Source organism: Monopterus albus, unplaced genomic scaffold (genome assembly GCF_001952655.1).
Source record: "Monopterus albus unplaced genomic scaffold, M_albus_1.0 scaffold304.1, whole genome shotgun sequence".
NCBI lineage: Eukaryota > Metazoa > Chordata > Actinopteri > Synbranchiformes > Synbranchidae > Monopterus > Monopterus albus.
Window position 1 is genome coordinate 244770 of NW_018128184.1, and position 15287 is coordinate 260056.

Sequence of the window (15287 nt, forward strand, 5' to 3'; positions counted from 1 at the left end):
GCAGGTATTTCAGATGTATTCAAAAGTATTTTTGCAAGTTATTGCACTGAAGGTAGTTTTCCTGTTGTATAGTCATGAGTTAAGTGTTCATCAGAGTTGTGGCACGGTAGGGCTGCCTTGGTTGCATGCGCTCTGGTGTTTGTATAAAAGTCATAGAAGTCACATGACCACAAAGAGGCACAAAATAGCCACATAGACACACAAAAGGTTACAGTTTGTAGCTGTTTTGTGTGTCTTTTTTAGTCTGGGGGTTCAACAGTATAGTGGGAGGCTTTCTACCCGTCTGTCTACCGGCTTGTTCTAGTAACGTGTCTACACCCCCCGTCATTTCCCATAGCCCAAGATCATTCAAATCAATCATTCAAATTATGAGTTTTGTTTGACCATCATCCAAACTTCAATAACATTCTTATTACAGTCATATATCAGATAAAGAAAGGCTGCAAATCATCACAGCAGAGAAGCTTTAACTGGCAAATGTCTTCTTTTTTTGTTTGAGAAGAAGAAGCTTTATTGTCATTGTGACACGTACAACGAAATTTTGTTTGGAGCCCAGGGGCAACTTGGGGGGTTCAGTGTCTTGTCCAAAGACACTTCGACAAGTGGACTGCAGGCACCGAGATTCCAAGTCGTCTCCCAATCCTCAATCTTCCGGTTGGGAGACGACTGCTCGGCCCACTGAACCACAGTCGCCCCTAGAGGTTGAAAGTAACTGCAATAAATTTGATTCTCAAAATAGTTTGTCACTAATCAATTCATTCATTAATTTTGCATCTCAAAACATTTGATTTATTTTTTCTTCCAAGTCACAGATTATGAAACACAGCAAATGATTTTAATTGACTATAACAGTGCATGGTGAAGCCATAGTGACACACCTGGGGCAAATACCAATTCCCTTAACAGGGTGTGTCAGTCTGTAAAAACCTTGCATGAAGGCTGGTGCCTTGTGTCCTTGCTCCTGGCTGCGCCAGCAGCCTCCTTGCTCCTCAGAACAGGAATCAAAGCTCTGGGCTCCTTCAGGATGGCAAACCAGAACGACTTGTGGGTTGAGCAAGGGAGGAACAAAGAATGATCAAATAAGGGAATTAAGGTTTACCCATATGAAATCAGTCCCTCAGTGCTCACTGGACAAGCTTCCAGTTTGATACAGTTCTGTCCTCTCCCTGACAGACACGTCACTTTTATTTTGAAGGTATATTTTCCTAATTTCCCCTGTGAATTGTGCCTTAATCTTGGTGGCTTCACACCGTCCAGAAGCATCTGAACTTTTCACAAAATGTGTCTTAATGTTCACTATTGCAGTCACACAGGTGGTTAGAATTCACTATGTTGATGCCGTGCACAATTTGAAATGCCAAAATATGTTACAGTGGTATTTTAACATTTTGCAGTGGGCTGTTGTTCAACTGTCACATATCCGGGGTGGCATGTTTTGCTGGGCCCCATGAAACCACACCCTTGTCTGAGTGGCGTTCATCCGTTTTTGTGGCCGCTTAAATGTCAGTAGTTTTCAGATCAGGAAACGGTGTATTCACACATAAAATAAATCAAATGTGAGCCGTGTGGGACTTAAAGGCGGGAGGTAATAGACGACATCACACAGGCAGGTTTGGCCTGGTTTCTTCTTGTGTGCCACATACCTCTAGTGGTTGAAAGTAACTAAGTACATTTACTCAAATACTGTACTTAACTACCATTTTAGGTATCTGTGCTTTACTTGAGTATTTTCATCTTGTTCTACCTCATATTTTGACTGCACTACATTTTAGAAGCAGATATTGTACTTTTTACTCCACTACTTTTATTTTATAACCTTAGCTAGTAGTTACTTTTCAGAACCAGATTAATACAAAAATAATCATAAAATCATCAAATTTTATTGATCTTCAGTGGAAAAGTCAGAAGACACAGCAGTACTTTAAATTATAATCATAAGTTAGTTAAAACGAGCTCCTCTTTTACTAGCTGCAACATTAAATGTGCTGATGCTTCATTATAATTCAACACTATGATATATATTAATGTTAAATGTGCCATTCTGCAAAATTAGTGCTGTTGGTACCTTAAGTATGTTTTGATGCTAATACTTTTGTACACTGTGGTATTGCTAATTTTACTTAAGTGAGGGATCTGAGTACGTCTTCCACCACCATATACCTCATAAACTAGTATCTGCTCCTCATTCCCCACAGAGTACACCTGGTCAGGGGTAGTGCTGGGTTTTCGCAGCGCTGCCTTCAGAGCTACAATTAGTGATCATTTTCCATAGTTAATTAGCACTGCAAGAATCAGTCATTGATGATTATTATTATTTTTCCAAGTAAAATATTCAAACATGTGTTAATTAAAGGTTCTTAAATGTGTGTTCATTGCTTTTCTTTTTCATGTAAGAGTTACTTGATTAATTTTTCTCCCAAGTGAATAACTAATTATTGAATCTTTAAATTAAATAAATTCATATTAAACTCAGTAATGTGAAAAAGAGCACAGTCATTTAGCCAGGAGATTAAAATCATGTAGCAGCTTCCTCTGTGAAACAGAAACCAAAGTGATCTTTGTTTTGAGGAGCAGTAGTTCGAACACTGTGACCATATAAATACAAGGAATACAGAAAATGGGTTTCAGTAACAGAACTGACGCCTGAGTGTAAGCTTTAACATTTGGTTAAATGCATCAGCACGACAAACCACACGGGGTCTGCCCCCCCACCTGACCATGAGTCACCTCCCAGTCATGCTGGTTGTTTGTGGTGAATAAGGTCCTGCCGCTTTCTTCTGACCACAGTCTCTCTCTGGTTCCACATTTCTTTTATGACCATGCAGCTTTCCTGTCATCAGTGTATTGTCTGCTCAAGTGCTTCCTCTTTCTTTCCACTAGTCTTCAAATATAACACCAGCACACCTTCTACACAAGCACAAAGGTGATTTCTGCCATTTTGGGTAGATAGTATCATGTCACTCTTCAAGTCATCATTTTTATGCTTCCTCGCTGACGACAGCCATGGCCCAAGGCATATTGTGCTAGGGTTGCCTGTTCGACCCATTCTCAGAAACACCTTGAGGGAATTTCTTCAAATCTGGCACAGGTATCCACTTGGACTTGAGGATGAACTGGTTAGATTTTGGTGGTCGAAGGTAAAGATTACGGGCTGGCGGAGGCACAACTGCAAGGTTGCTTCTCATTACTTCTGACTTTGTGAAGACGCTCCCTGACGTAATGCATTCCTAGCTCCATGCTTTAAACGTTTACGGGTACTGTAACAATAAATACCCTGATCTAAACCTGATTCTAGTCTTAACCTTAATGCCTAAAACAAAGTTTTAATACCCAAACAGCCCTTTGAGCATGTGAGGATTGGTCACAGTAATGAAATGTGTCAACACGACCATAGAAAGACGTGCACAAGACGCACACCGAGCTTCTTTTTTCTGTCTTTGTGCCTCATTGTTTGGCAGACTGGAACCTGTTGTAGGACTCGTCTGATAAGGACCACGTACACAGAGGCATGCAACTTTCATCATGTGTTTGCTTTGCTTTGCTGGTGATCCATAGTCGAACACTTGTGGCCGAGTTTGTTTGTCATCCTGTCACATAGCTGGAAGGGTTGGTTTATTTAAGGCAGTATCTTCTACTGTCTTGAGTATGTGTGTGTGTAATTATTGTGAGGATCTTTTGAGTGCATCCCATAGGAGGAGAAAAGTTGGCTTGTCCGCTCTCTGACACCTTCAGAGGGTTCAGATGTGGTTTTAGGATCCGGTTTATAATCAGGTTTAGTGTTAGGGGTGGGTAGATATTTAGTTGTGATGGTCAGGGGATGGCCAATGCATTATATCAGTGAGTGTCCTCACCAATATAGCCATAAAAAGGTGTATCTGTGTTTTGGAGATGTTTTAAATGTTAGTAAAAGAGAAGGATATCCTTGTTACTAGTATGTGTGCACTAAGTGTGCTTTGGAGGCAGAGCAGCTTGTCCACTGTATACTCTAGGACTGGTTTGAATGATCTTGTAAAAACTTAATTTCTTAATCTTTTCCCCCCGAATGATAAATAAACTAAGAGGCTTTTTCTTTAGTGATTTAGTGATTTAGTTTTTCCCCCTCTATTTCCGATCGGGTGACAGTGTTAAAACCCAGATTTGGCCTTAAGTGCACCTGAAATACTATGTTGTACACCTGCACACTGTTGTTTTGTGCCTTTAAAGCTTGGAAATGTTTTATTTGGACTGTTATAACCCCTGTAATAATATATATTTATTTTGAAACTGATTCTGTTACAGCTCACTAGGTTGTGAATTGTTTGTGTCAAACACACACAGCTCCATTGATAAAGCTGAACAATGATCAGCCTTTTCCCAGGATTCATGGGGAAAGAGAATCAAAGTGGGCGCTGCTTCATTCAAAGCCCAGATGAACCATCTCTGTCTGTTTCAGGGAGATGGTGATTCCATACGAGGGCCAGTGTTACTCTGCGCTGAAGAGGCAGTGCCAGCACAACGGATGTCTGTTTGAGGACCCTCTGTTTCCTGCGTCAGACCAGTCGTTGTTCTACCTGAACAATAATATCGGCGATATCACCTGGAAAAGGCCGAAGGTGAGAACAGAGTCATTATTAGTTTAATAGGAATCGAGACTTCTGCATGTTTCAGCCGAAGAATTCAAGACAATGTCCTGCCATTCTTTTAGTTCTCCATACTGTCTGTGTTACAGGAGAATATGACAATTACTTTCTTCCTTTTTTTAAAACGTACCAAAGGAACTTGCATATTAATGTCCAGTCTCTTTGGAATATCCATCCTACTCAGTGGGTCATCCTGAGTGCACTGCGGTGCGTCGTAGTACTGCGGTGCGTCGTAGTACTGCGGTGCGTCGTAGTACTGCGGTGCGTCGTAGTACTGCGGTGCATCGTAGTGGATATGATATAGTTCTTTTTTCCCTCTTTAGTTTTGCACTATTATTTTAACTTTTCTACTTTTATAGCTTGTACTGTAACTTAAATGATATCTCACTTCTGCTTCTTGTTATTTTATTTATCTGTATAGAAGCTAAGATTTCCTGTGTGGGATTAATAAGTTAATTATCTGTCCATCAAAACAGACTCTGGCCTCTGTCTAGAATAAACATTGAACTTGTTTGATAGAGTTGTTTGGTTAAACTGTGACCGAGCCTTTCAGTGAACCGTGCTGGTTTTCAGGAACATTATTAAGCAGCACAGCAGAAGCCACTGGTTTAGTTAAACAATTTTTATTTATTCATTTCTTTTATTTGTAACAGTGTGAGTTTAAGTTAATTTTTTATATAATTCAAAATAATTTGGTTTGAAACAAACCAAAAAGTGGTCGGTGAGATTTCCTGAATAAGTAAAAACTTAAAGAATTTGAATAATTTTCTGTTCCACAACTGAGAATATACAGGATGAAACAGCTCCAGCCTGAACTGTATGTACACTTATATGCATTTATGGTCAATTATTGATAAGCTGAGCGGCTACATAATTAGACAAGTAACTTAAAGCACTCCAATCGATCAGTATTATTGATTTGTCCAGGGAGTGGAGAGAGAGGAAACAGTGTTGTTTCACCTGTGTTACTAGTGGAACCTCAGGCTCAGCTGCCAGAACCAGACATAGAGCTGCACGGATCAGCCGTGTAGGTCAGCACATCTCTCTGCTCCACTTCATCCTCTGTGTAAAGCTACAAACGTGCACAAACAGCTTTAGATTTACAGCCGAGGCTTTGGCATTAGCTTTCAGATGTGTGCTGATACTGGACTTTCAACGCTAAGGACAGTACTGGTGTATCAGGGTGTAGTAACAGGAAATCTGCTGATCGTTTGTTTCCTAACAAACGTATAACATAAAAATTCTTGACCAGAGTCTCTCAGCTTTGGCTCATATGCGTACCCCATGTTACATCCCTGATCTTGTGACCCATTGTGATTTAAACGACTAAATTCTGTTCTTTCTTTAGTGAATACAGAACATCTGGGGCAGAAAACCCCTTTCATAATAAATGAACATGAGCTTTAATCACTTTTTGTCAAGGAGGAAAAGTGCCTTTCTGGCTGTGCTGTATTGTTAAAGTTTGATATATATATATAACCCTTAAAACTGAATACAGGTAATGATGAAGCAGAGGACCAGTCTAAGGATGAAGACAATGGCTGCGGTCACTTTTTGGCAAGAAGAAAACAGCATTTCTCTGGTTGTACTGGATCCTGCCAAGATGGCAGCTGATAATTTGGCTTCACTTTTGCATCTTGGAGTGATTATGGGAGAGATGGCTGGCATGTGACAGCCTGATGCTGCTGTATGTCAACATGCAGGCTGCTGTGGTCACGCCGTTGTGTAATACAGTTAATGCACAAAGGTCTAAGGGAGATTAGGTGGTTAGCATCTAACCTGAAGACATTAGTTGTGAGAGACATGCCGTAGTATTTTCAGTGAATATAAATACTTTATCCACTTTATATCAGCTTCACCTACATTAAATTTAATTTCAGTGTTGCACATGCACCAACATTGTTTGAGCGTATGTCTAAGGAAGAAAAGATGAGGATGAAGATGAGGTGGAAAGGAGGAACCAGCCAGGATAAACCTGCTCTGTGTGAATGTGCGTGTCTGTGTGTCTTTTATGTAGTTGAACAAAAGAGAACTACTGTATGTGTGTGTGTGTGTGTGTGTGTGTGTGTGTAAACCTAAAAACGTGGCATTTGAAATTCATTGGTCAGTTTGTCTTTAGACTGAGACTTAAAACTACTTTTTTCCCCCTAAAAATAAAATGTAATATTTCACCATAACCAGTCAAAGGGCCCTTTAGTTTTAATCATTACATAAAACAACCTCCTGCACAGTTTGTAGTCTTGCTGGGTGTGTGCACGTCTGATTTATCCCTGCCTTATCATTTGGCCGTTGTCCTGTTAGTTTTGTACACTCTGTGGCTTGTCTTGCTTTCAGAAGCGATTTCGACCTGGTCAGAGGGTGTTGTGCCATGTATTTACCTTTATGGTGGTTGACTGGGTGCACTGGCTACACCCTGCTGTGCATTAATCCACACCTGGCAGCTGTTCAGTGTGGCCACATCCTTGGACTAATGTTAGTCAGGCTCGTAGGCTCTGAAGTGTTGGCTGTTTGTTGCTGTCGGTGTAGCCGGGAAAACTTAGTTTGATCTGTGTTGACAATCTTTTAATGGACCACACCAGATCAGACTCTCATTCATAAGTCTACCAATCATTTGAAAGATAAAACACTGATGGCGTCATCTTCATCTTTCTAGGAGATACACAGTGACCCCCATCTGTTTGTGCACGGCATCAGTGCCCGCGACCTGCACCAGGGGCATCTGGGAAACTGCTGGTTTATAGCCGCCTGCTCCAGTTTGGCCTCCAGAGAACCACTATGGCATAAGGTGAGATGGTATCCATGTGTTTGGTTTGTTTGTTGCCCTTGTGGGGTTGGTTTTGCAATTTCAGCATCATCAAAGCAAACACTGTTTTTCCCAGGGTCTGCCCGGCACACACCGTATGCACTGTTTACATCAGGAACGCACAAAATCAGACAGTTATTTTATTCATCGCTGTCAGTGCTGGGCTGTAACTGAGTGGAGTGTGCCTATGTGAGGGGGTGTGGTGAGTGGACTGCATTAGTGTGGCACCTACACAACTTTTTTCAAAGCGCTTTACAATTTATTTCTTATTCTCACACACACACACACACACACATGCTGAGAGCAACGAGCTACCAAGCAAGGTCGGTGCCTGCTCAGTGGGAGCAGTTGTTCAGTGTGTAGCTCAAGGACACTTGAACATGCACAGAAGGAGCCATGGACGGAAAAACCAGCCCTCCACTAGAGCAGGCTGCATGCACATATACAGTGTGTGTTAATGGGTGTGGGAAAATGTGCATGCAAATATACTCTTGTCAGATTTGTGTGACTGGGTGTGTGTTTATTTTAGATCAATGTGTGCACTGTGGCACTTCTTGTAGACCAAGAGATTTAGAATAGACTAGGAGATCCTTTTCCACACGCACCTGTGTGGCTTCTGCAATTACAGTATAAAAACACATCAGTAACATCAGTAACACACTTAATCTGCACTGTAACTACCATAATGATGTGTTGTAACAGCTGAATTGACATTCTTACTCATGATGGGTGGAGTCAGAGCTCATAGTTGGCACAGTTTGCTCTGAAATGGTTGTTATCACAAAATTAGTCTTTGGCAAGTGAGTAATGTTATTGGACTCACGGATTCTTAACAACGAGACTTGATACAGCTTTCTAAATTAAAGTTTTATTACAAACTAAAGCTCTTTGCATATGTCTGTCTAGTAAAGGACTTAACCTGGAGGTTGCAGCAACAGGAAGCAACATCTTTCCGCCACAAGGTGGCGCCAGTATCCTCTAACATGTTCCACTCTCCCTCTCTGGGGGTCAGGCAGGTGGCATGTTGACTCTGAACATAGTTGTGTGTGACTCTGGCTGGATGTTTGACCTCACTGTCATGCTGCAGAATGAATGTAGGGCCGATCAGATGCCTCTGTGATCGGCAAACACGGCGTTGGAAAACTCTCTAATCATGTCATGAACTCAATGTTGGGTAGCCTGACGCCATGTGTTGTAGTACTAAGGCACTAAAACAGCATAAAACCTTCTCAAGCATTATTTATATAGTATAGTATAAGTTACCATTAAGAGATTACTGGAGGTTTGACAGTATTGGACTGAGTAAATCACAATGAGGAAACGGGTCCAGGAGTAAACAAACCTTTTTCGACCTCGGGGCCTTTTAGCCAGTTGGATCTACACGTGATACACATGATAAGAATGTGGTTTTGGAGTCATGGTTTGTGTGTGTGTGTGTGTGTACACTTGTGCATTGTGTGCGTCCTCTGTGTTCTTTCCACTCGGTTACCTCATTCCTCCTCCTGTCTGGTCTCCGAGGCCCTCTGCAGCTCTCCATTTTGCATCAGCTGAAAGGAAACTAAAGCCTGTTTTAGGTGTCGTTGGCTCAGTGGAGCAACCAGTTGTCTTGACACCCATCAGTGGTCCAAAAACAAACACCGCGTCTGAAACACTAGGGGGTATTAATGTAAATTATACAGGCAGTTTGACGACAATTATTACAGCATTTTGTTATGGAGAGACGACGCTGTGGGATAAAGAGGGTTAAATGGTTAAAGTGTTGACATTTTAAATGTGTTTTTGTTCTTGGCAGTGTTGTAGAGGTATTCTCAATCTAATGTCTTGTATACAAGTATAAGTACATTCATAAGTAATGTTTAGTATTACTTGTAAAAACATGCTACTCTATTTACTACAGAGCAAATTGTCTGTCTGCTTTTTGTGGTGCTTCTTTCTGTAAAAGTGTTGTACTGAAAATAAGAAGTGATCCAGTTTCCATTTATTGTGGGTTTTACTTTAACCTGTTTATGACATTTTAAATGAGATGCTGTAAATATAACCTATAGCATCTCATTTAAAACTTTATTTATTCATTTATTTGTTTCTGGGCTCTATTTATGAACCTGACTTGATTCCTCTCCTCTTGTTTCCTTCCGTCCTTCTCCCCCATCCTCTCTTTTTGTCCCCTCCCTCCCTCCTCTGTCCGGTAACACCAGTACCAATGAGACACAGACAGCTTTGACTCGATGTTTAATAGATTTCTGTTCTGTGTCAAACTCAGTGTGAATATCTGATGCTCTTTTCATCGCTACTTGTTTTGCCTCTAGCTGTTGCTCCTGTGAGCAATAAAACAACCCAGGAACTAAATACAACAACAGTGAAGATGGTAACAACTCACTTATTACACACCACAGGAATCTTTTGTTAGTTTGTGTCTTCATGAGTTTTCTATTCAAAGGTAAATTATTTGTTTGAGATTTCAAAAAAAAAATGAAGTTATGAATATCATTAAATAATATTGGGCAAAGAAGGTTTTGTGAATGTTCATGCATTTAAATATTTTTAAATTGATGATTTATGTTGATAATATGTCGTTTAAGTAGCACCAGGAAGTGTGAAAGTGTAAAAGAGGATTTGTTTCCCCTTTAAGTTTAAATAAAATACATTCATTGTCATCTCTTCACCCAAATATCAGATTTTTAGAGAAGCAAACTTCCTTTCAAACTTGTTTGTGCTTATAAAATTGGGACTTGGCTCTCGGGGTGACGTTAAAACTAAACGCACAATGAACTGTAGCAACTTTAATAAGTCGTGCACAAAACCACAGAACAACAATGTTGTTGCTGCACAATTCCAGCTTAATCGGTGAGGCTCAGAAATGAAGAAAGAATTTAACATCTATGTTGGTGTATTTCACTGAAGGAGCTGAAGCGTTTTCTGTTGTGTGGATTTTTTAAGGTCAGGTTTAGGTATAAGGGTTAGAGACTGAACAGAACAAATGAAATAATGAGGTGCTTTTCCTATTCTAACAGATTTCCACTTGCAACAAGTGACAAATCATTTCCCTGGGGTGAACTCCACCCAGCAGCTGAAATTTGCTGCTTCTGCCCCGTCCTTGAAAGCAAACAGGAAGTACATGACCTTCCTGACCTTGGCCAGCTCAGCAATTCTTTCGCCGAACTCCTCCATGTCCGCCTCCAGGCATTTGAGTGGTGAGTCTTCCGGGTCGCCGGTGTTACGCCAAAACGTTCCAATCGGTTCCAGTAGCTGACGAGTCATCAGATTGGTGAGGTCAGGGGTCCAGTGCTGGGAAGTACCGGTGATGGTGACGCGGCCGTAGCCAGAGAGGGAGACGTACCAGCGAGAGAAGTTCAGCTCCTGGATGTCAAAGTCCAGCCGATACACAGCCTCATGAGGAAGGATCAGGCGCTCGCCGTCCTGACGCTTCTGCCCCGACCGCTGCAAGAACGACACACGAAGGCGCATCTGCTGCAGTGGACACAAAATAACAGAGGAAGAGACGGATGAAATGCGAGTTGAGAAGGGTTGGAGAAGATGGGTAGAAGGACTATTTTTCCACCGACGGCCTGTTTGGAGCTCGGGCTAAAAAATTCAGACCATGTTAGAAATTCAGGACCAAGTTCTCAGCGTGGCTGCTTCGACCTGCAGCTCATGTGTCTCAGGAGCGTTTTCCTTCTGTTCCCCACACAAAAATCAATCCGACAACCTCAAACCGACATTGTACAATCGATCTTATTTAGGACTAATCTAACTGAAGCTTAACAGGAGAAACAGGATGCACAAGGCAACCATCAGCTTTTACAGTGCACAGGTTTAATTAATCAAAGTGTTGTCAGATTCCTATGCACACAAAAATCAACAATCAGCAGCAAATGAAAATGTGATTAAATCACATCAGGGCAGCAGAAAATGATCTTTTTTTGTATTAATATGATTTTTATTTATTTTTTTTAAGAATAGCTGTTTTGGTCTCTGAAACACCAGAGAACAGAGAAAAATAGCCATAAAATATCCTTGATCACAGGTTTAAGTTAAACCGGGGACCACGTGGAGAAAATGGTATATAACGGCAAATATTGTGATAGTGACCATTATGAACTGCATTAGAATAGAAGATAATTTTAATAAAAATCAGGCCACGCTGTGGTCGGCAAGCTATAGTTCATAGTTACAATCTAATAGTACTTTTATAGGAGTATGTTTAACATTAGATTGAGCATTTCATCAGCACTCAGAACTTCAGTGAATATATTTTACTGATACACAAACCCTCCAGTCTGGGAATGAACTCCAGTTTAAGTCCAGTTTGTAAAGAAGAAAAAACAGCTTTCACACACACATACTGTGATAACATGTCATGTAGCTGCAGATGAGAAGATGTCCTATTAAATCGAGAGCCTCACCTCTGTCAGCGCAGTGTCTTCTTTGAATGGCAGCACGATGGCGTTGGAGGGAGCTGGGCCCTTGTCCATGTCCGACTTTGAGGCAGTGCTCCTGGGTGAGAGAGAGGGCAAGGCCTGTCTGGGTGGATGGGTGTTGTGATGGATAGAGCTGCAGTGGAGCTTCTGATTTCCTCTTTCTATCTCTCTGTCTCTGTCTCTCTCTCTTCCCCCCCCCCAAAAAACCCCCCAAAACTATTTCCAGCACTACGTAGCACTGTAGCACTTTTGCACCCCCCAGGGTAGTTTGGATAGGGCACATGGATTGGCAAGCCACATAAATGGAGAGGGGGTGGGGGAGAGCATTAGGAGATGAGATCAGTTTTTGAGTGTTCAACCCTGCTAAGCTTGTTTCAGTCCTTTAAAGGCTGATACACGATATCTCTGCACCACGCTGCAAAAACAAACAAACATATTGTAAACTCCTTTTCCTAATGTGTACACAATTTGCAATTTGCACTTTCACGGGGAATAAAATCCTGCCACATCTCTGCACACAGCAGAATAATTTAGTTTGACATGTCTGAATACCAAATGAAAATACTCTTCTAAAGTCAGGTGGGTGGTGTGAGAGGGTGCTAGGCAACAGGAGCCGCTGATGACGTCCAGCAGGGAACTCTGGGAGTTTCCTGAGGGCTTCTGGGAGCTCGACTGGTCTTGGCTCAGTGGATTAGTTGTATATTTATATCACTCACTACACTGAGGACTGTGTGTGGACGTCTGTGTTAATGTGTTGTCATTTGGGATCTCTGAGTGCAGGATGCGAGCGGAACGTATTCCCTCATTGAAAACAATGTAAATCCACTGTAACTTGCTGAAGCTTAAGGGGAAAAAGTGGAAAACCTGATGTTTTTCAACTTTCAGGAACTAACAAAAAGGCAGCTGTATCTTTGTGCTCCTCTGTAGTGTACAACAGTTGTATTTGCCTATTTATGTTGTGTATTTATCGATGTTCTCATGGTTTAGCTTCAAAAACAGCCACAGGGAGTTTGTCCGCTGCTTCCTTTTAAGCTCATAAAGTTGTCACAGTCACGTACAGCCTGATGCAAATAAATCTTCGGCAGTTGAACTAAGACTGAGCTTTTATTGAACGTTATGTTCTGTGTTAATATGATTTTTGCAGCTACACATTTACTTGTTGATGTAGTTATTTCCAGTGGCAATAAAGTGGCAGTAAATAGGGAACAAGGCTGGAAAACATGGGGCCCAAGATGATGTGCTGCACCCCCCTCCCAGATTACAGATGAGCAAACAATCTCTGGCTTCATAGTTGAAATAAACCATGAGCTTTGACAAGATGGTGACATGTGTTCTTGCTGTTTTTCCAGGTGATTCCTGACTGGAGGAGCCAGGAGTGGGATAAAATCAACCCAGGGTCTTACGCTGGGATCTTCCACTTCCGGTTCTGGCGTTTTGGTGACTGGGTGGACGTGGTGATCGATGACCGGCTCCCCTCACTGAACGGACAGCTGGTGTACTGCCACTCTAATGACAAAAATGAGTTCTGGTGCGCCCTGCTGGAGAAGGCCTACGCCAAGTGAGTACCTCCACCATGAGCGTTTGTGTCCGCTCAGGTCAGCGTCCTCTGTGGCTGCAGAGGAACTTGGTCCTGTCTGAGAAATGTGATGAAGTCAGTGTGAAGTAGCAGAAAATGGTAAAATACAGATGCATCACAACTGTACCTAATTATAGTATTTGCATAAATGTACTCAGTAACTTTCTGCATAATAGAGCATTTAGCAATGTTTCACATCAGTGATATTTACACTCAATGGCCACTTTATTAGGTACACCTGTACAGTTGTATGCACTTCACTGCAACACTTCTGCATTCAAGCTCAAAATGTTTCAGTTTTTGGTGAAATTATCATAAATGTATACATTTAATTATACGTTTATTATTGAGGTCATAGTTAAAAGTGGTGTTGTACTGGACTTCATTATATTCAGAGGTGTTCCTAATATTCTGACTCTCTCATGTATGTTCCTTATCTGCAACCTGACTCTGGATAAGCAGCAGAAAATGTTTGGATTTAATTTAAATGGTTGATTTGGAATCAGCTGCAGATAACAAGCAAATCCCTAACACATTTATTATTACTTACGCGTTAATGTCGACTGGTTTGATTGTTTTACGGGATTATTTTCTGTAAATTTGATACAGTTACAGGAACAAATGTGCCTGAATAACCGAGTACAGTAAGTGTTAATGATTGACTGTGTGCTTGCTAGGATGCATGGGTGCTATGAGGCACTGGACGGGGGCAACACGGCCGACGCTCTGGTGGATTTCACCGGGGGCGTGTCGCAGTCAATAGACTTAACAGCGAACGGGCTCAAAGAAGATGAAGATAAACGCAGTGAGCTGTTTGAGAAAGTCCTGAAAGTCCACCAGAGAGGAGGCCTCATCAGTGGCTCAATCCGGGTGAGGAGGAGACAGACAAACACACAGCGACTGAACGATTAAATGACTTGATTTAGGTTTTTTTGGACTGACTGATCCAGTGCTCTTCCAGGCAACCAGTATAGAGGAAATGGAGGCCAAGCTGGATTGTGGCCTGGTGAAAGGTCATGCCTACGCGGTGACGGATGTCCGCAAGGTGAGGCTGGGCCACGGCCTCCTGGCCTACCTTAAGTCAGACAAACTCACCATGATCCGCCTGAGGAACCCCTGGGGACAGACGGAGTGGACCGGGGCATGGAGCGACAGGTGAGGGGGAGGAGGTGTGGAGCGAGAGGGGTCAAAGGCAGAATAGCTGAAGAAAGGTGAAGGAGTGAGTCAGTCTCGATCGCTTTTGGCATCAGCCTATTAACTGTTGGGGTGCATACGTCAATCAGGTTTGACATCACCCATATCCTCAGGTTGTCTAGTGTTACTTTTAGGAGACCAGCAGTGGAAGACATATCCAGATGTTTTATTTCACTAAAGAACCAGTACACCAGTGTAAAAATACTCCACTACAAGTAAAAACCCTCCAATTGAAATCCTAGTTACAGTAGGTAGAAATACAGAGGTTTTATCATTAAAATGTATTTAAACAATCAACAATAAAAGTACTCGTGCTCAGTAAAATGACCCTTGTGACTCATTATATTTGACATTATTAGTTAATACTGTATTGTATCAGTGGGTGAGCACTGTTGTGTACTGTCGTAGCTGCTCGACGGTGAGCTGTACTTTTTGTTTAGTCCAGAGGTTTCCAACCTGAAGGTCTGGCCTCACCACAGAGAGACAATCGATGGGGCTTCAAGGAGCTGCAAGCCAGCACACTTTATTATTAGTCATCACATTTAAGTTTAATGTAGCAGAATATTCAAATCCTCAGGTAAAGTACAGGCATCTCAAATTTGTCTTCTAACCACAGTAGCTGAAAAAATCCCAGGCTTCTCACAGCAACATTTCAAAGAGAACTTCTTCATGCTGTT

General features: G+C 41.8%; 2 protein-coding genes across 2 annotated transcripts in view; one reads left to right on the forward strand and one right to left on the reverse strand.

The window, feature by feature from the left end:
• LOC109973762 (calpain-5-like) overlaps positions 1-15287 on the forward strand; it is a 19723-nt gene that overhangs the window by 963 nt on the left and 3473 nt on the right. Inside the window, exons 2-6 of the mRNA XM_020623565.1 lie at positions 4433-4592; positions 7273-7404; positions 13190-13398; positions 14094-14286; positions 14378-14571. Of these exons, the coding sequence (XP_020479221.1) occupies positions 4437-4592; positions 7273-7404; positions 13190-13398; positions 14094-14286; positions 14378-14571 (884 nt within the window). The 5' untranslated portion in view covers positions 4433-4436. The remainder of the gene's footprint in view (positions 1-4432; positions 4593-7272; positions 7405-13189; positions 13399-14093; positions 14287-14377; positions 14572-15287) is intronic.
• Positions 10218-12000, reverse strand: ompa (olfactory marker protein a). The gene is made up of 2 exons (XM_020623566.1): positions 11826-12000; positions 10218-10890 (listed from the first exon to the last, which is right to left on the reverse strand). The coding sequence occupies exons 1-2, from the start codon at positions 11892-11894 to the stop codon at positions 10459-10461; spliced, it is 501 nt and encodes a 166-aa protein (XP_020479222.1). The 5' UTR covers positions 11895-12000; the 3' UTR covers positions 10218-10458.